This window comes from Hipposideros armiger, unplaced genomic scaffold (assembly GCF_001890085.2).
Source record: "Hipposideros armiger isolate ML-2016 unplaced genomic scaffold, ASM189008v1 scaffold_252, whole genome shotgun sequence".
NCBI classification, from domain to species: domain Eukaryota; kingdom Metazoa; phylum Chordata; class Mammalia; order Chiroptera; family Hipposideridae; genus Hipposideros; species Hipposideros armiger.
This window is the reverse complement of record NW_017731602.1, coordinates 68,787-90,696: the sequence shown is the minus strand read 5'-3', so window position 1 is coordinate 90,696 and position 21,910 is coordinate 68,787. Positions and strand designations below refer to the sequence as shown.

Here is a 21,910-nt window from a genome sequence, read left to right as displayed (position 1 = left end):
CACACTGTTGCATCAGTTTCTGAAAAAAATTCTTAAAGAATACACTTATATTTGGACATTGGGGCACACAACTTAGATGGAATGACTGTAGTCTTTTTCGATGCTATACTATTGTTTAACTCAAAAACCTTATTCTAGTTTTTAGAAAAGATGAATGTTGTCTTTTTCTATTGCCAATTACCTTCTTGAGTCCTAGTTCTTTTTTTATTTAATTAAGCAACATGTTTAGCAACAGGTGGAAAAATTGTAAAGTATCATACTAAAGAAATTACTGCTTGAAATCTCCTTACAGAATTAATTTCTCCAGAACCAATAACACAAGCTATACAATTAACTGTAAGCTTTGTCTTAATGTAAAATGTGTTAAGGCAACAAATGGATGTGAAACTCTTGGTTCTAGACTCAAAATAGTTACAACAAAATGACAAACATTTAGCATTCAAAAGTATTGTAAATTCACTTAAAGCTTAGATGGTGTAAGGTGACTAACATTGAAACTATACCAACTTCACACTTTCCATTCTTCTTCAGATGAATGCATAGGGTAATGACCTAATTATATGACTAGTATGCAAAGAGCAAAATGAGACTGATGAATTTTGGGGGGGAAGGGTTTAATGATCAAGATTTAGAACTTAGGTTTCTCTGCTAAAATTTGAAAAACAGAAATATTAGTCACATTTGGATCCACTGAAGTCCCTAGGCTGTGCCTTTCATGCTGCGTTTAATTACTTCTGTCATTATTCATCAACTAAAATTTGTATTGCATTTTACAACCTACATTCTCATGTAAATTTAGGCCTTTATTTCAAATGAAACAACTTAATTTTCTTGTAGACCCTTATGCCATTTATTGCTCAGATGAATATAAAATGCACAGCAGCCTAGCCAAAGCCGTCCTTTCACTAGAGTTTCTGATGATAACAATAACAAACAACAATAATAAAACACCTGGCCTTACGATAATGAATTCTAAACAAAAGTGGTGGTTTTATTATGGAAGGCAAGAAAAATAGAATAAACTATTCATGAATTTCAGAGAAGACTGGTCTTACATCATAATTGCAGATATTTAGTTACACTTTAGTCTCCATCAAGACAACAGGTTGGTGAGGGAAAGCACCATTTTAAAAGTGCTGAGATTATAAAGTAACAGCAAAAGGAAACAACAAAAACTAAAGACATCTAATTGATAAAGAGAAATTATTGAAGTTATTCTGAGTAATAAATGGTTGAACTATTTTTGCTGAGGTTTTAAATTTATTAAAGTAGCAAGCCATTGGAACACTGTATTTAAATCTGTTTTTGCCTCTAGAAAACCAATATACACTCAGAAAATTTCTCCTACAAAATAAAAATTTTTATTATGAATATAAAAATTAACATTTTTTTTAAATCTAGGAGATATACTTTTTTTCTCAAAGAAATAAGACTAAAGGACAGTTCATTTTTTCCCTAACAAATGAATATGATGCTAGTTTTCAGCCTTGTATATAAAAAATAAAGCATAGAAATCTTTAAGAACTTTGCCATCAGATGAACAAGGATTAGCCACTAAAGTTTTCTTAAAAGTGATTATTTTTTATTCACCTTAATGTGTATAGGCCTTTAAACACCATGCATGTTACTATAATTCAGTAATTCTTCAATACACAAAACATTCATGACAGATTTGAAATTTTGAAGCCTGAGATTCAATGTGAAACAAAGTAGCATTCTTGATTACACAGCATGTTTTTATAGGTGCACAGTTTCCTTTCATCAATACCTCTTCAGGCATTTATGAGGTAAAAAATAAATAAATTCATAAGTAAATAATTTTCATGGCCTTTCCTGGTCAGACTGCAATCACTATTATCAAAGCTGTAGCTCTTGGCTGCTTCCATCAAATTGACTAAAACCATGGACAGCTGTATAACTAAAAACAGGGACATGATGTAAGTGGAAATTCACCCTGAACTGCTATTCTCCTGTTTTCTTGGTTATTCAAATAGGTGCTTATATCGCTTATACTCATTAAACATAAAAAGTTACAGATTCCCTCTGCAACTCCAACTGTCCCTTTAAATATTGCTGGAGAGAGAGAGAGAGAGAGAGAGAGAGAGAGAGAGAGAGAGAGAGAGAGAGAGAGAGAATCACAGGACCCCAGAGGACCTGCCCTGGAACTGAAGTCTGGCTTTGTCTGTTATTTTTCTAGAAATTTTACCTTAGCATTTTTATATGTGTGTGTTAGTGTATGTTCATGCATGTGTGTATGTGTGTGTATATGTATGTATAAATACATGCATACATTACGTGCATATATTGCTGTCATCCAGGGCTTTGAAGCAGAGTCTTCACAAAATTATGATTTATTTTCATTGTGGACATTTAAGGGACATTATAACCAATAAATCTCCTCCTAGTCACACTCAATTTAATTTACATATACATATATATGCCTGATATATATATACATATACATACATATATATATATATATATATATATACATATATATGTATACACACACACACAGAGCTTGGAATTAAAGGCCATCAATCTGCAGATCAACTCTTATTTCCATCATCCTGGAGCCAGGTTTATATTAGTTCCCTCCCTCTGATCAGCCCAGAAAGCGTCTTGGAAAACCATCAGCTCACTTAGTCACACACATTAGCAATATGAAGGCCAATCAGCAACCCCGCAATTTGACATCTTAGAGCTGGCATGTAGACGTCATGGAATCCAGCCTCTGCTGGAGATTACGTTTTGTCTTTTCACTTTGTGCCTACTCACCCAGATTTGCTCCCCAAAGGACCAACAACATTTTAAAAATTCAACAAGACTGGTCAAATAAACGCAATGCCATTGTTACAGCAAAATCCCTGTGGTTATGAATTACAATAAATAAAAATGTATATTTTATGTCTATGGGGAAATATTGTCAAAACAGCAAGAAAAAATCATCTCAATATAAAATTTTAATTATGGCTCCATGTATTTTGTGGATATAATCAAATATTTACTGGCATGATGATATTTCTATTTTAAATACACTTACTACAAATTTTAGGAGTTTAGTTAATTGGGGTTAAAAATACAGTACTTTATAATAGAAATGGACATGCTGATCGCCTTTTGTTCATTGCTGCATTTTGGAATCTCAGAAGCCTTAATTATGAGGTTGACTTTATAACATTTTAAAATAACACAGACTTGGGAGTATTAACAGTGGCAAAGTAAGGATTTTAAGAAGAATTTTATATTGCCTTCAAAAACATGTAAGCATCTCATTTTTTCAAAGATATATGCATAATAATTTGAAATGAGACACTAAAGAAAAGTCATTTTAGTCACTCACAGTTGAGAGGGTCAATGACCAAGAAAATTTTCATGTTTTGCAGTTTTAAAAATATCACCTATTTATTATCAGGTTATGAGGTCTTTGTAGAAAGGGCCTAACAATTGTTAAATAATGACTTTTTTTTTTTTTACTATGTCTGACTGACTGTGTTAGATACTTAAAAATGTGTTAATTTGTTTCTCTACCATTTCTTAAATTAAAGCACTTAGAGGTTTTCACTGATGCATTTTTAATGTGTCATCCTAGGTGTCAGTTTAACTATGCCCTGCAGACTTACAGAGTTGAAAGTGTTCTCTAGTTTAAATTAACAATATCCTTGCCAAAAGTCTTATTAAAAATTGCTCCATTCAACTAGTGAATAAAGTGTTTTATAGTTCATGTAAATTATGCTACGTGATTATAATAAAATCTTTTTAAAAAGATATGTTACTAAAAAACAATAAGCCATCAAGTAACAGAAGATATGCTAATGAGACATCATCACAGTCTATATTATATTATTCAAAGGATGAGCTCTTCTTAAAACAATTCTAAACTGTTATTGTTGAGAATATGAATTGCAACGTGTATATCTTCATATTATCACAATGGTTATTTCTCATACAATTAAAGTGACTTATTGAAACCACATAAGTTTATTATCATCATATCTATAGATAAACTCATTTTTCTACATTAAAACACATACACACAACATACACACACAATGTAGTGTAAAATAATTTCTGCTTTCCGTCTGATAGAGGCAATTATTTTATTATTTTTTTCCATTTTTTTGTTTGACTCCCCCCACACACAAAATGTATTCACAAAACACATATACATCTTCTCTTTTGAGCTCATGAGACTTTTTTGTTGAATAATTTAACATTAGAATTCATTATCAGTGATAAGCTTCTTCTAAAGAATAAAATATTGCAATAACTCTAAGTATTACCATTTTCTATGTGAAAGCTCATTTTATCACATAAGTAAAATTCTTGACCAGGATAATTACCCAGTTGCCCAAGTTTAGGGAGGCACTGATCCCCTTCTTCTCAAAATAACACTTTTCTGTAACAGCTGAACATGAGGCAGAATTAAAAATACGCATGACGGAAAGTGTGCTGATAGAAAATCAGAATGTGTGTTTTAAAGGATATTCCAATCCCAGAAGGGATATTATGGAATTCATAACTATTTAATGGTTAACATACCATTTAAAAGTACATATTTCATACATTCTTGCTTTTCAGAGGTAAGTTTAGGTGTATATTTTTCTACTTGTTATTTGATGGTAATACATTTACTCCAAGTAATATATAAGCCGGTCCTGAACAGCAATTACAATTTCCCTTTCATCAAGTTGACTATTATTTCGTACTTTCAATAGTAAATACAATCCCAGGTTATGTGAGTGCCACAAATAATAAGATTTTCATTGAAAGGATCCATTATCAGCAAGATGATGAAAATGACAAGAGGTATTTAAATAATGATATATTCCATGAGCTGATTCACTTGTATAGAGGGAGATGTGTATATTAAAAACATAACCATGCTCTGGGTGGTGAACACACAATGTGATATATAGATGAGGTATTATAGAATCATACACCTGAAACCTATGTAACTTTACTAACAATTGTAACCCCAATAAACTTTAATTAAAAACAAAAATGTAACAATGTCAATTTAGCTTTCCCCCCATTCATGGTTATATCACTTTTGAAAAAATACAAGAAAAGGAAGAAAAACTTCATACTGGAGAGAATATCTAAAAACATTACCTGACTATATGTAAGTTTATAATTCTCAGGTTTTATATTCACCATTGGTGCACAAAGACAAGCTGCATATCAAAGCCCTGCTATAAACAGCAAAAGCCCTCATTTCTGTAGATCATGATCCCAAAGAAAAAAACGACGTATTTATGTAAAAAGCTTGTCTTTGACTTTGAGCATAGTTATACCAAATATAAACTACCTGTAATTAAATGTAATGCAAATAAATTATATTCTCTTTTCAAAAATAAAAGAGAAAAAATCCTTACTTACACAATAATTTTTAAGGGAAAGGCTGAAATAATTCGAAAGGGGATGCATTTCCACAAAGCAGTAACATAGTAAACAATCATAAAACTGCACGGTATAACCACTTATCTCTTAGTTTCCCAAGAAGCACAATTTACAGCAGTTCCCCTTAGCTGGGGTGTGTGTGTGTGGGGGGGATATGTTCCAAGGTTCTCCCAAGGAATGCTGGAAACCATGGATAGTACCAAACCCTATATATACTATGTTTTTTCCCATACATACATATCTATGATAAAGTTTAATATATCAGTTAGGTACAGTAAGAAATCAACAATAACAATCAAATAGAACAATTATAACATACTGTAATAAAGTTATATGAATGTGGTCTCCGTCTCCCTTCTCTCTCTCTCTCCCTCTCACTCCCTGTGTGATATCCGATCTGATAACCAAGAGGGCTATTAAGTGACTAAAGGGCCAGAGCGTATACAGCATGGATACACTGAACAAAGGAATAAATCAAGTCCTGGGTGGGATGGAGTGAGATGGTTCAAGATCTCATCATGCTACTCAGAATGGCACACAATTTTAAACTTATGAATTGTTTATTTCTGGTATTTTCTATTTAATATTTTCCAACTATGATTGAACAGAGGTAACGGAAACCATGGACAGTGAAACCACAGATAAAGGGAGACCACTGTACTTGAACATCGTCCTTTCTCTTTAATGCCTGGAGAAAAGGTTTATGGGAGCAGTTTTAGTGTGCGTGAAGGATGGCAGACTAGGTGGGAGTTGAAATTTCCAACTTTCCCTGGATTTTGAATTTCATTTTCTGTTCTTATAACACCAATCTGGACAAGTATGGCAAATGTTTTAGGGGACAGTGAAAATTTGAATGCAATATCAAGTGTTCAGTATGTTCTCATAGAAAAAAATAATGAATGAGCTGATTTTCCTTTACTCAGCATTCAGTATCCCTACTAAATTTTATAGAGTTGAAAATTGTAGTCTGCAATGAACATCGGAGCACATATATCTTTATGGGTAAATGCTTTCAGATTTTTTGGGTAGATACCCAGGAGAGGGATTGCTGGGTTACATGGTAATTTTATTCTTAATTTTTTAAGGAATCTCCACACTGCCTTCCATAGTGGCTGCACCAATCCCAATCTGCATTCCCACAAACAAAGAAACAAGACAAACAAATGAAGAAACAAAAACTGATAGACACAGTCAATAGTTTAGTGGTTACCAGAGGGTAAGGGGGGAGTGGGGGGAGTGGGGTGGTAGATGAGGGTAAAGGGGGTCAAATATATGGTGATGGAAGGAGAACTGACCCTGGGTGGTGAGCACACCGTGTGATATATAGATGATGTATTACAGAAATATACACCTGAAACCTACGTAACTTTATTAACAATTGTCATCCCAATAAACTTTAACTAAAAAAAAAAAAAAAAAAGAAAAAGAAAAAGAAAATTTTAGTCTAAAACTCCAAAAACCATATTACCATACACACTAAAAATAATCTGTCAAGTACCCCAATGAGTGCAGATTTAGACACAGGGAATTCTGTATCTTTAATGGCAAGCTAGAAAAATGTACCAGTTTGAATGCACAAAATAATAATAAACAAAAACTCGAAGAATTTTAGATATAAAAATAGTGAAGAATAGGTGTTTATTATTAATTTAAAATTATTTTTGTAAAAAAATATATTTTTGTAGACCAAAGTGGATTTATGCTTACTTAATTTATCATGAAAATTAAACTTAAATATAAATTAAATGAATTCTTTAAAGCATCTTTTTATTCTTTCTTTTATACTACAATAAAATGGATCATTCCCACTAATTAATACTCAATACCATGTAATATCCTGTTCTAGCATTACATCTTCTACATCTGGAGGAGGGAATATTGCTACATATTAATGGGTTGCAATGTTTTTACACAGATATATCATAATATAGACACAGAATGAGGAAAGCCAAATTATATGAATTTTTTAAAATATGCTTTTAATATAACACTAATTTTGAAGTACAATTACAAAGAAAAAGTGTAATACAAATATGAACAGTGCAAACATTTCTTTAAGACTTCTTGAAACTTTATGTTGGTCAGTAAAAAAAACAGTGAACACTGATTCAGAAATGTTCATCAAACTTTCCTTAAAATGTTTTGGATTTTATTAAAATGACAAAAGTGACTTTAATGTTGTCCTGACCCTTTTTGTGAACCAAATTATAATTTTGGCCATTAATTCTACAAGAATTGGGAAGGAAATGTGTAATAAGAAATACTTGTTAAAGCAAATTAAGACATTACATAAATGCAAAAACATTTTGATGTATTTTCTTAATTCACAATAAAAACAATAATGAAAAATTTAATAGCATGATTCAATCAGAATGGAAGAAAAAAGATAGTCATGTTCCAGGGTCTAAAAAAATCAGTCACTGTTAAAAAGGAATACTGACTTTTTAAATAGAAATTTGAGCAAACAAGATTTTTAAAAACAAAATCTTTTGATTTATTTCAAGGAATAGTCACATAAAAGTCAATTTCATCTTGATATTTATTTCTGTCCAAGAGTGGTACCACCACTGAGCAAATTAGAAGCTTAGTTTGCATTTTATATATTTTACAAGTTAAAAGAACTAGGGCTTAGTAAGTTATCATAAACTCCTCTCACTCCCAAGAGCCATTTATTTCTTGAAGTGAAAAGAGGCAATGACAGAAAATTGCTGTCATTATACACTCCAAAGATGTACCAATATAGGGATTTCTGACTTTAGAAAACCTTAGAGTCAATTTTCAGTGAACAGAAACAGTAAATTACATGGCTCTTCCTTCTCTCTGGAGTTGTCCCTACCCTCACCTCATCATTTTATTCCTGATCTAGAGCAAGGACATTTTCTAGACCCTGTGGTACATTAACAGAAATCAGATGCTGGGAATGATGCTATGAAGTGACAAGAAATTAGCAAGAGGATGATTTTGGCGCAACTGATCAGTGTGATTTCTATTTAGTTAAAAAGCAGCACATGGTTTGCTTAAAGTTTATGGGGGGAAAAAACAACAACAACTGAAGAAGGATGAAATCCTGTAGTATAGTTTGAGAAGGTATGAGATAGACTTGGGAAAGCAGCTGACTGATAGTTCTCAACAAGAAAAGCTGAAAGATCACATGCTAAGCATTACCTTACTTGATCTTTTCCAACTCTTCCTCATTAGCATTGTCTGTAAATGAAATAAAGCATTTTCATTATCTTATCACTCAAGTACAGAATAGGGCAGCCAATTGGTTTCTAGAGGAAGCTTAACATTTAAAGAGCAAACAGTTTCCAGCAACAACTATACAAGACAAAAATTGCTTTTCACGTATGCATAGCTAGAAGATGCAACTTTAACATTCAAGCAGTCTTTCTGGTGAGAGTTCATTTGTTTTATTCTTTCATACAAAGAAATGAGACGACATATTTTAAATAGAATGGAAAATCCAAAATATCTTAATAATTGACTGGTAAAAAAAAACCACATTGAGCCTCATGATTGGCGATTGTTCCTTTTGGTAGTAGAAGTTGAGGATGTACCACGCTTTGATGACATCTTAGAATTGTCTCTGCTTCCAGCTAATCTTTAATGATATCAGGATCTGCAAATGCTTTCAATTGAGAAGAAAATGAGGCATATTGTGATGGCTATTAATAAATCTTTCTGATAAATGTTTAGCCATAACATATCCTTTAACCTAGTTGTGTGTGTGTGTGTGTGTGTGTGTGTGTGTGTGTGATAGAAAGGGGTATTTATGGCTACAAGTTTTAATTAAGGTTATGGAGATTTGTGATGAGTGCCCGAGATCACTGGTCTTTTGTATAAAGTAAGTCATAAAAATCCAAAGATTTATTTCCTCTCCAGTTTTAAAAATTTCTCAATGAACATTGAGGTGTCTCTTCCTGATTAACTTCTTTACCTGCTCTTAGCTTTATAATTATCTTTCAGGCAGATGAAGCGGAATACAGGGAATATTTGGAGCAAAGAATATAGCTTTTAGAAATGCTTGCCATATTTGTATACCAAGGAAGTGCACTGGTGCCTTGAAGAACTATATCTCTTTCAGCAGAATTTGCTATAAAGCAAGACAATTTCAGAAACCACCCACAAGTAACAAAAATACAAAAAAGGGAAAGATTTTAATATAAGATTAAATCATACAGAAGGCAACGTTTGACCTAAACCAAGACGAGGAAATTACATAGACGTTCTAGAGTAGAAAATGAGACAATCATAAAATTGTCAAAGTTAAGAATACATTTCTCTTTTTTGTAGATTGCAGTGTTACAGGTTATATTTTCTCGAATTACATTCTGTGTTAAATGCTGACCAAAATATGGAAGAGCTATCGATTTCCTAAAGTTACAAAAATTCCCTATTTTTTTCCTCAAATGAAGCCAGCAAACTGCAAAGCACTGCTACCAATTATAGAAATATTTTATATGTTTCATAAGTATTAATGTCCAATACATTTTGAAGCAACAAACCCACCACTGCGTTGTGGAGATGGACATGTAGTAGACATACAATAAATGCTTGTTGTTGATGTTAAATGAGTTATTGTTATCATCATCATCATCATCATCATCACCACCACCACCATTTTCTCCATCATCACTAAAAAGGCAACTGGAAACCAAATACTTCTGTGGAATGCCATGTTCATAAAAACTGCCCTACTACGAGTCACACAAGAACTGTTCAAGTTTCTCAGAAAGCAGTTACAATTGACAAAGAATGGTAACTCCTAGAGACAATGTTGTGAGTCAAATCAACTGAGATTAGGATATACAAATCAAAAGGTAAAATCTCTTAACTCATGCCCATGTATCATAATCATCTAGTAGCTAAAAAAATCTTATAAAATTCCATTCTGTAAGAAATGCTATACTATAGAAAAGAAGCTGAGAACATGAGGAAGAATTGAATCTTGGGCAACACTACTCAATATTATGCAGATTCACTTACTGCTGGTCAAAGCCACATCCCCTTGCTCAGAACCACTGCATACAATGAGCCTTCAACATGTAAAGTGAACTAGAGGGTTGGTATTTTTCCTGTCTCTCAAAATGGGCTTAATAAGCAGGGTGTGTGGTGCTATTATTCGGATTGGGAACTGATACAAACGAAAAGTCTATAATGTCCCTAAGTATAAATATGAAAGATTTGGCAGCTATGGGAACCAATTCATTATTTTCCTGACTCAGTATCTTGAGTTCTATTATTATATCCAGCTACTCTCAAAATGACTAGATTTTAAAACAAAATCCCTGCTTCTTGAGCCAGAACAAGAAGCTAAACAATGGCTTTCACTCCCAAGTTTCTTTTTCTTTTCAGATGGTTGGGTTAGGTATATTCAGTAAAACTGAAAACAGTAGAAAATAATTTAACAGACACACTATTAATACTGTTACCTTTGCTATCTGTTAGACATGTTACAGAAGAAAGATTGGGGAATGTTAAAAATAGGAGATGAAGCAAAATAAGATTTATTTTTTGCTCTATAACCTTAACTTCAGCTGAGAAACATATGAATTTGTTTTTGAAAGTGTCGTTATCCAATATTATTATAACAAAATTCAAATTCTTCATTAGCAACTCAACTTTTGTTGAAGCCAATAAAAGAAATAAGTAGCATAAAAATATGGCCTGTGACAGAGCTGCAAAACTGATTACATTTTTAAAAGATTCTATAACTCAATCCATTTTTTGCTTTTATCTTTTGTTGTAGTGATATTTTTAAGGAAATTACATGGCCACTATAGATATAAAAAAATCACAGAATGAGTAGATACTACAGTATATACATATCGTAAAACATATTAAAGCCTTTATAGGTGGGTATTTTTTCAAATGTTAGCTATGGAATAATTCAGAAACAGTTAAAAAATAAACAAACATGACAATTTTTTTTAAATTTACTAAAGGCCAACTAGAGTCAATTCATATGTTTCTTAGAATTTTCTATTTTTTAGCTTTAGCCAAGCAATTTGTAGGTCTAGGTAATCTAAGAGAGTGTGTAACACAAATTAACTCACTTTTATTTCACAAATTCTCCAATGAAGAAAGTTGTGGATTGAACTCTGCTAGAAAAAGAGCCAGAAAGAACTCAAACACACTATCAGACCAAAATACCATATACAGGACACACATGTATGCACTACAAATTTTTGCAGGTTCAAAAACAGGACATGCATTCAAAACGGAAATGACAGTTTTGTCATGCAACTAATCAGCATGCCCCCCAGGAAGATTTTTGTTTCTCAAAAGCACAATGCTGAAAACTTTAAAAAAAAAACCATATATATATATATATATATATATATATGGTGAACATGTATATATATGTTCATACCTGGTTTTTTTTTTAAAGACTCAATCATGAACTCAATGGAAAAAATTTTAATATAAGCAACTTTGGCTATTACTCATATTATGCTTCCTAAATTGTATTGCATGTTTTAGAGGCTTTAGGAGATTCAGTAGGCTGATAGGTTTTTCAACTTATTTTTCAGTTTTGCTGATTTCCAGAACTGGCAATCACACAAGGAAAAATCACCCCAACTGCATTATTCATGGAATATATTGTCAGTATTAAGAGTATATATATATATATATATATATNACCCCAACTGCATTATTCATGGAATATATTGTCAGTATTAAAAATATATATATATATATATATATATATATATATATATATATATATATAAACCCACAAGATAACTGATTTTGAAATCTCAGCACTTTTTGATGCTAAGCCCTCTGAATTTCCAGTTACTCATTTCTTCCTACTTTTGATAACATTTTCTTAATATTAATGTTCTATTTCCTATTTGATTGTTAGGATTTATATGTTAATGGCTCTTGAAACTCATATTCCATTCTCCACTTTGATACACATAAAATATTTAGCAAAGTTTTATAAACACAGGCATAAGAATAAACATGGGTTTTTAAACTTAAGTCCCAAAAGCTTAAATAGATCATTTCTGAACTAATAATCAAAGAGAAGTGCTGTGTGAGGGTCAATGCAAAATCGTCCTGTTTCTTCCCTATACATCATTTTGAATATTAAAGAGAATTGTGAAGCATTTAGTAGCTGATTCCTGGTTTGCTGCAAAATAAGATTTATTTGGAATTTTTCTAAATAAAATTTGTTCCTAGATAATTTGTAAAAAATCAGCATGTCATTTTTTACTGAAGCAATTTGTTGCATATTTCAGGCATATATAAATTTAATTTGACGATACATTGAATTTCTGATTGTTTTTAATGAAGAAACTTCCAATGTATTCCAGAGAAATAGATTTAGCTAATAGTAGACATGTAACAAAATGAGGAAAATCCAGTGACCTGCTTCTAATTCACTGTTATCATTAGAAATCTTGAAATGAGCAATACACACTAATTTTGAGCCCATTGTCATTAATATACTCATTTTAAGAGCTCAAGAGGAAAATCAAATCATTATTTAACATTGTTTGTGACAACCTCAGGGATTTGAATATTGAAGTAAGAAAAAAAGAAAAACAACCTTAAAATACGTTTCCCTGCACCTTTGAAGCATACCTTCAAACCCTCACAGATATTCATCTACAACCCATTGAACAACCACCAAGTACTGAAAGCTGGACTAGGTTTTGAGAGAACTCATCATAAGAAAGGTAATCAGAAGTAATAATTTATATATAGATTTTTTTTTTTAATTCACCAGGAGTGACAGGATCTAGGATGGAGGTGAAGGAAAGGGTAGTGCTGGTAGATTTTGGGTAGGACAAGCAGGCTGAAGAAAGCTTGGACTCGAGAGATGATGAGCTTTGCAAGAACTGGCTTGGCTTGGACAGAGGTTACAAGTGAGGGCACATATGTTGCTCATCAGAGCCTTAAAGTCCCTCATCAAGAGTTTCAATTTAATCAGAGAAATAACCACAGGGCATTTAGAAGGAAAATAAAAAGGAAGTTATAGAATTAGCACAATGCTTAGTAGATGATCAATAATTTTTTAAGGGTCCTTGTTCAATGTTTTAAAATCTTATAATTAGTGTTGCTTAACAGTTTTAGAGATGTTAATAAAATAACTATAGAGCTGTTACATAGACCTAAACAAAAGGCAGAAAGCAAATGTTTATGTATTTGTTAGAAATTTTCATAATGTGAGGCATATGCTTAAAAACCCAGACCCTAATCTAAGATATCAGGCTAATGAGGATATTTGGGCACTTCCTAGGGGGATATTTTATCCTTCCTCCCAACACCCTGACGCAGCTCACTTCTCTGTAAGCAACCCCAGCTTGCAGTTATTGATCACATCCACAAGGAGAAGCCAGTACAGCCACATTGCTCCCTCTTCTCTCTGCTAGTCAGGTGTGGCTGAGGTCAGGATGGCTCCCCAGCCAGGAGCTGGCTCTGGTCCAGGCTGTAACTATTGTGCCTGTTCTGAGGCACTGAGGCCTGGCTAAGCCACGTGCTTCTCTGATGAAGAAGCGAGAAGCCAGCTGAGAGTCCACATTAGCACGGAAGGGAAGAAGGCACCATTTTTCAGTTGCCACAGAATAAATCCAGTGCGGTTTTGACTCTGAAGGGAAAGGGCATGAAGTAAGGTGCTGGATGAAAGATACTTGGCAGTAAGAGATTTCTTCCAGAAAGCTGGAGTAGCCAAAGGGTTTTGAGTCAAGAAAATGGCATGATGATTTCAGGAAGAGCTCTGTGTTAAAGGGAAATGTAGATGGAGAGATACGATGAGAAGATAGGAAAAGGAACAAAAGAAGATGAATAATATCACATTTTTGATGTGTAACTATTTCATGTAAGTAACCCACCTGTTTTCTTCCCTATTCATGTTTGATAAATCACTGGTGATCAACAACCAGGCACTGAAATATATATTTTTTAATTTTATTGGGGAACAACCATGGTCATTGGTTACACACTGCTTTACTGCTACAATGACATAGCTGACTCTTTTAGGGAGAGCACAGCTCATAGTGGCCCATGCGGGGATTGAACCGGTAACCTTGGTGTTATCAGCACCACACTCTAACCAACTGAGCTAAACGGTCACCCCTGAAATATTTTTAAATGATTTTGTTCTAATTAGAAAGACTTGTGCCTAAATAATAAAATTGAGCAGCTATGGCGGTTGAATGGTTTTTGCAAAAAACTATTGAAGAAAAACTTGTTTGGGGAACTACTTTGCCTGTGTTGATATATATTTCTGTGAAATTTAGAACAATTAAGCAGCTCCATCATGAGGTCAGTTGATTCTAATTTGATCCCTCAAACCCTCAGTTTGATGTTAGAATACTTAATAAATATCTCTTTAACATAAAACTTCAGTAGACACTCCATCATCAATCACCCAAATAACTACAACAGCTGATCACTCCAATCTCCAGTAATATTACCAGTTTGCATGGTTCGGGAATATACAGATCTCAGGAACTTAGGTTTTTTCATTTATGAAGTGCTGTCCTTCATTAAAAAGACAAAGATTTCCAAAGCAAAAATATTCTATTACCAAGTTTTGTTGATTTTATCTTCTATCAGTAAACCTGCTGATTTCTCTCCCTTTTTATCTCTGACAGTTCTAATCCAAACTTCTATCATCTTCCACCTGGAGTTTTGCAGTAGCCTCCTAATTGGTTTCCAAGCATCCATCCTTATTTTTCCTATATTTTACTACGCAGTTACAGAGATATTTTCAAAAAGCAAATATGATCATGCCACTTCCTATTTACAGAGTTTTCACTGTCTCCCATTGCTCTTTGAGGAAAGACCGCAAACTGTAACATGGGCAATGGTCCCTACACAGTCTGGGCATCTCTTTTCCACCTCAATTGCTAGCAAGTGTTGTCAGGCACCATGATCTCCCACACTCTCTGTGCTAAGCTCCGGTACTTTTTTAATTCTTGAAATGCATGACAACAAAAGCATAAAAGGGAAGAGGGTAAAGGTCTGAACCAACACAAGGGAATGGAAAAAGGAAGCATGCTAAAGAAAATGGAATACCCTAAATAAGAAACTTTCTTTTACGTAAACTTAATGATACCACACACACAAAAAAATCCAGAACTGAAATATATAACTTAAAAAAAGAAGAAACAGAGGGAAAATCATAGAATACCACCACACTGAAATAATAGACAGCAACAAAAAGGCAAAGAAACAATGGAGACACAGTCCTACCAGAAAACCAAAGATAGAATTATAGGAAATCCTCATATGTCGATAATCACCCTAAATGTAAATGGACAGAACTTACCAATGCAAAGCCACAGAGTAGCATATTGGATCAAAAAACTAAACCTGACCATATGCTGTCTCCAAGAGACACGTCTCAGCTACAAGAACAAATATAGACTCAAGGTGAAAGGGTGGGAATTGATACTCCAAGCAAATGGTATTCAGAGAAAAACAGGTGTAGCTGTACTGATATTAGATGAAACAGACTTCAGAATAAAAAAGGTAACAAGAGACAAAGATGGATATTTCATAATGATAAAGGGGACTATACAACAAGAAGACATAAAGTCATCAATATTTATTAGGGAGCACCGAAATACACAAAGCAACTACTAACAGAGCTAACGGGAGAAATTGACCAAAACACAGTTATAGTAGGGGACCTAAATACATCATTGACAGCTATGGATAGGTCATCCAAATAGAAAAGAAAGAAAGAAATATCAGCCCTAAATGACACAGAAGACGAAATGGACATAATTGACATTTACAGAGCACTTCATCCTAGAACATCAGACTATACATACTGTTCTAGTGTACATGGAACATTCTCAAGGATAGACCATATATTGGGATATAAAACTGGCCTCAGCAAATTTAAGAAGGTTGAAATCATACTAAGCATATTCTCTGATTGCAAGGCTTTGAAATTGAATATCAGCTGCAAAAAGAAAGCAGAAAAAAACACAGATATGTGGAGATTAAACAACATACTTTTAAAGAACAACTGGGTCAAAGAAGAAATAAGAGGAGAGATCAAAAGACAGATAGAAAAAATGAGAATGAAAATACATCCTACCAAAATTTTTGGGATGCAGCAAAAACAGTTTTAAGAGGGAAATTTATATCATTACAGGCCTATCTCAAGAAACAAGAAAAATCTCAGATAAATAACCTCATGTTACACCTTAAAGAACTAGAAAAAAAAGAACAAATGAAACTCAAAGTCAGCAGAAGGAAGGAAATAATAAAAAATCATAGCAGAACTAAATGAAATAGAGAACAAAAAGACAATAGAAAACATTAATGTAAAAAAGAGCTGGTTCTTTGAAAAGATTAATAAAATTGACAAACCATTGGCTAGACTCACTAAGCTAAAAAAAGAAAAGACACAAATAAACAAAATCAGAAATGAATGAGGGGAAGTTACCACGGATGCCACGGAAATGCAAAGGATTATCCAAGAATACAATGAACGGCTATATGCCACCAAATTCAATAACCTAGAAGAAATGGACAAGTTCTTAGAAACATATAGCCTTCCTAGGCTGAATCATGAAGAACTGGAAAATCTAAATAGACCAATCAATCAACAGTAAGGAAATTGAATCAGTGATCAGAAACCTTCCCAAAAGCCTAAGTCCAGGACCAGATGGCTTTACGAGTGAATTCTACCAAACATTCAAAGAGTATCTAATACTTGTCCTACTCAAACTCTTCCAAAAAATTGAAGAGACATTACTCCCTAACTTATTTTATGAGGCCAACATTACCCTGATACCAAAACCTGGTAAGGATAACACACAAAAAGAAAATTACAGACCAATATCTCTAATGAATACAGATGCAAAAATCCTAAACAAAATTCTAGCAAATCAAATGCAACAATGCACTAAAAAAAGTATACATCATGACCAAGGGGGTTCATCCCTGGGGCACAAGGATGGTTCAACATATGCAAATCGATCAACATGATACACCACATAAACAAAATAAAGGACAAAAATCATATGATTATATCAACAGATGCAGAAAAAGCATTTGACAACATACAACACCCATTTATGATTAAAACACATAATAAAATGGGTATAGAAGGAAAATACCTTAACATAATAAAGACCACATATAACAAACCTTCAGCTAATTTTATAATTAATGGTGAAAAACTGAAGCCCTTTGCTCTATATTCAGGAATACAACAGAACTGTCCCCTATCACCACTGCTTTTCAATATAGTATTCAAAGTCCTAGCCAAAGCAATCAGGCAAGAGAAAGGAATAAAAGGCATCCAAATAGGAAATGAAGAAGTTAAATTGTCACGTTTTGCAGATGAGATGATGCTATATATAGAAAACCTTAAAGACTCCACCACAAAGCTACTAGAAACAATAAACAAATAAAAAAAGAAAAGAAAAACGAAATGCAGTATGGTTTCTCTGGCCACAGGGCCTTTGCATGTGCTGTTTACTCTGCTTGGATTACCTTTTCTCTTCCTGGTTTTTGCCTTATTAACTTCTATTCACATTTCTGAGCTCAGCTCCCATTTGACTTCCTTAGGGAATCCCTGTCCCCTGGACTAGAACAAATTCTCCTATATTTGCTCTTACAGCAACATGTACCTTTCTTTCATGTCACTTAAAACAGTTGTCATTATACATTTCCTTCAGTGGTTATTTGATTTCTGAGTTCTCCACTGGATATAAATTCTGTTATATGTTCAGGGTCTAGCACAAGACCTGGCTTACAGTAGGTTCTTGTTGAGGACTAGGATTATTTAAATAAAACAGTAAAGAACATTCATAACTAGTTCCTATGTATGGATTAGACATCGAGGATATACTTGGCTTGTGCTTCACAAAATAATGTATCCTGAATTGGTGACTTAAAATGATGAGCTTTCATTATTAAATATTCTCTGTGAAAAAAAAAAAATTCCGCACCCAATCTTCCATCTGCACACATGGGCCTGTGCATATGCACACGTACATATATTCTTCCACCATGCTAAGTTCTCACAGTAAGTATTATTTGGTAGTACTTGTTGGAAAACAGAAATTTCTTCCTCACCGAATGAAGTTATAGACACTTAAACCATACTTAAATATTACATATGAACATGGGTGCTCAGCGCTTAATTTTTTTAAAACATTAGAGAAAAATACTTATTGAAAAGGGTGAATTTTTCAATGATTTTAAAACACTGCTAAATTTGAAGTTGGAATTCACTGTTCTTGTCTACAATCTAAAGAAAAACGTCAATAATACCTTTTGAGCCGACAATATATACGCATTATTTTAAGACAGCAGTACGCATACTGCTGAAATAGAATATATGAAGTTGCCTAAATAGTTATGTCCACTCCTAAAATGTGTTAAAGTCAGAACTAGTGAGACATGAAAGCACACTGCGTCTGACAAATAATCTCTGGTAAATTGTGGCAGAAAGTGCACTGGCCAGCATACCGAGGTGGGTCATGCCTGGTATTTTTTAATGTCTCTGCAACAGTGCTGGAGTACTTGGTTCCTCTGTAGCCCTTTTTAGTTTCTCATAGCAGCATGGTGTGCAAGGAAGTACAGAGAGCCAGTACTAGAAAATGGGTAACACCGATATGGCAGCCCATCAAAAAGATGAAAAGTACTCACTTATCATTCAGCAAACAAATACCAGAAAGCAGAAACTCTGTTATAATTTCACTTAATTCTCTTTGTTACGGTACATCTGACAATATACTCAAAATGGTAAGGTCTGGATACCTCAGAGTAGAATTCCAGATAGTCAATTCACTAATAAACGCATTCCTGAAGGAATACTACCATTCATCTGCAATATAACATGTCTGAAATTGGAAATAAAATTATAATAAAAGAGGCAAATGTGTCCCTTATTTACAACAAGAGGTTCTGATCTGGAGCATAGACAGGAAATCTGAGTTCAAAAGATACCATACTCGGGGACTAGTGCTACCTGGGACACTCACAGAAACAAAGCACAGGCCAAATTTTCATACACCGCTTCTCTTATTATTATCTCTGGTTGTAGGGAAGGCTTGCAGCATTCAAACCATGTTTGAATGAACATTTAAGAGTAAGAAAGCAGCCTTACGAGGCTGTGATGGGGGGAGGGGACTTACCACATCCCTGTGTTCTCCTTCCTTAGGGGTGAGGACAACTGAGAGCAAAATGATTCCAAGGTCATGGTCAGGATAATGGGGATCTTTCAATGGCAGAGTCACATCCGTGGGCCTGCGATATAAAATATTATGATTTTTAACAGTAATTCCAAGAGTAAGCCAAAATATAATTGATATCAACAATTTTGTCTTTCTTTACATTCCTGCTACAATTTTTGTTATTAAAATATTGTGAATGCATTAAATTATCCAATAAGCTGTGGACCAAATGGGTATGCTTGGATTCACTACATAAGTTTTAGTTCTTCATGAGATAAGAAAGGCCATGGAGTTGCTGGAAAGGCCAAGAAATTACAACAGTACTGAGAAAACTACAAGTCCCTTCTCTAGGATTTCCTTTTTTAAAATTTATTTTCATTAAATTCATTGGACTAACGTTGGTTAGTAAAATTATATAGGTTTCAAGTGTACAATTCTATAATACATCATCTATATATTGCATTCTCCACCCAGAATCAGTTCTCCTTCCATCACCATATATTTGACCCCATTTACCCTCGTCTACCACTCCCCTCCCCCTTACCCTCTGGTAACCACTAAACTGTTGTCTGTCTATGAGTTTTTGTTTCTTTGTTCGTTTGTCTTGTTTGCTTGTTGCTTTCAGTTTTATATCCCACATTTGAGTAAAGTCATATTGTCCTCAACTTTCTGACTTATTTTGCTTAACATGATAATCTCAAGATCCATCCATGTTGTCATAATGATAGTATTTCATCTCTTCTTATAGCTGAATAATATTCCATTGTATATATATATATATATATGTACCATATCTTGTTTATCCAATCACCTATCGAAAGACACACAGAAATAATGCCAGCTATATTCTATAAATTTGAGTCCAACAACTAAGAAGGGCCTCTTACTGACCCCCATCTTCCTTTTAGTTCTTTAGGACTTTTAAAAAAAAATCAGGAGTATGATATAAAGTAAAGAGTGGGGAAAAGAGGAAAATAAAAAATATAATTTGCTTATATATGTTATAGACATACTTTAAAAACAATGTATAATTATTTAAAAGACATTCCAATATTCAAAACAATTTTTTGGTTGTTTAAACCTAGGCCTGAACAATTTTTAGATTCAGAAACACAAGCAAATCAATACATAGAAGAGTTGATCAATACTTGGAAGACTTTAGAATTAGATAAGCAGCTCTGAGGAAAAGATTATGAGTTTCTCAATATTACCTACAATCACTTTTAGAAAATAAGCAAAATACACATTCAACTGACAATGCACAGGTGATATATTTTTTCCATATTTTAATTAATATTGAACAAATAGGGGTCTGTGCCCTCCATAAACCTAAGGGACTATGAAAAGTTTGGCACTAAACTTGAATTATGAAATGTTTTATCCTTAGGTAAAGTCTCTGCTTAGCTTTAGGTTGCAATAAGGGACATGTAGGAAGTACAGAAAAGGTTTTTGTCCAGTTGAGGCCAAAATGTCCACTGGAAGACCAATAAGCTGTTACTTAGCTGACTATTACACACAAGGAGGTTCTACTATTTACATTTCTCTACTCATCTACTTTATGGAAATACAGAGTAGTGATCTGGCCCATTACTCTGCTTTCTTGCTTTCCATTATTCCTGTCACTTGATGAAGCCTGATCATCTACAAGTAAAACAGACAGGAATTCCTTCTTAAAACCATCAAAGATTTCACAGCTTCCTTTGCAACCTATTCCAGCACTGCTTGACTCTTTTTAAACCATTTTTGTCTTCTGTAGTATTAATCTCTTATAGTATTGAAATGCATTTTAAAAAAAGTTTAAATAGACTAATTTTTACAGCAGTTGTAGGTTCACAGAAAGTTGAGTGGTAAGTAATGAGGGTCCCCATATGATCCTCATCCCCCTACACACGCACATCCTCCTCTATCAACATCCCACACCAGAGTGGTGCATTTGTTACAATCAATGAACCTACACTAAACTCCAATTCTCCAATTGTTAACATTTTACCTTTAGCGTTCTCTCTTCTCTGTTGCTTCTTCTCTTTCTATACGTACATATCTATATCTATATCTGCATCTATATGTTCAAGCTAAAAAGACCTTGGAAAAGCAGTCAGACTGATTTAAACTGCTTCATCTACCATGCTTCAAGCCATTGTCCTATGGTAGCTTCTTGAATTTATCAAAGAAGCTTTGCTGATTCCAGATTATTGTAATAACAGCATGATTTATGATCATTTAGAAACTGAATTAGTGAATACTAGGAGCCATTTCATATTGTTTAAAAATAATCCATACTAGATCCACGGTGTTTCCTTGGAAAAGTTGCTCTTGATTTTGAAAATGTTTATTTTCAGATATAGCTC

The 21,910-nt window shown here is 33.5% G+C and overlaps 1 protein-coding gene across 1 annotated transcript in view; it reads right to left on the bottom strand.

The window, feature by feature from the left end:
* Positions 1-21,910, bottom strand: part of MCTP1 (multiple C2 and transmembrane domain containing 1) — a 282,291-nt gene that overhangs the window by 248,771 nt on the left and 11,610 nt on the right. Inside the window, 2 exon segments of the mRNA XM_019655912.1 lie at positions 8,569-8,607; positions 19,524-19,635. Of these exon segments, the coding sequence (XP_019511457.1) occupies positions 8,569-8,607; positions 19,524-19,635 (151 nt within the window).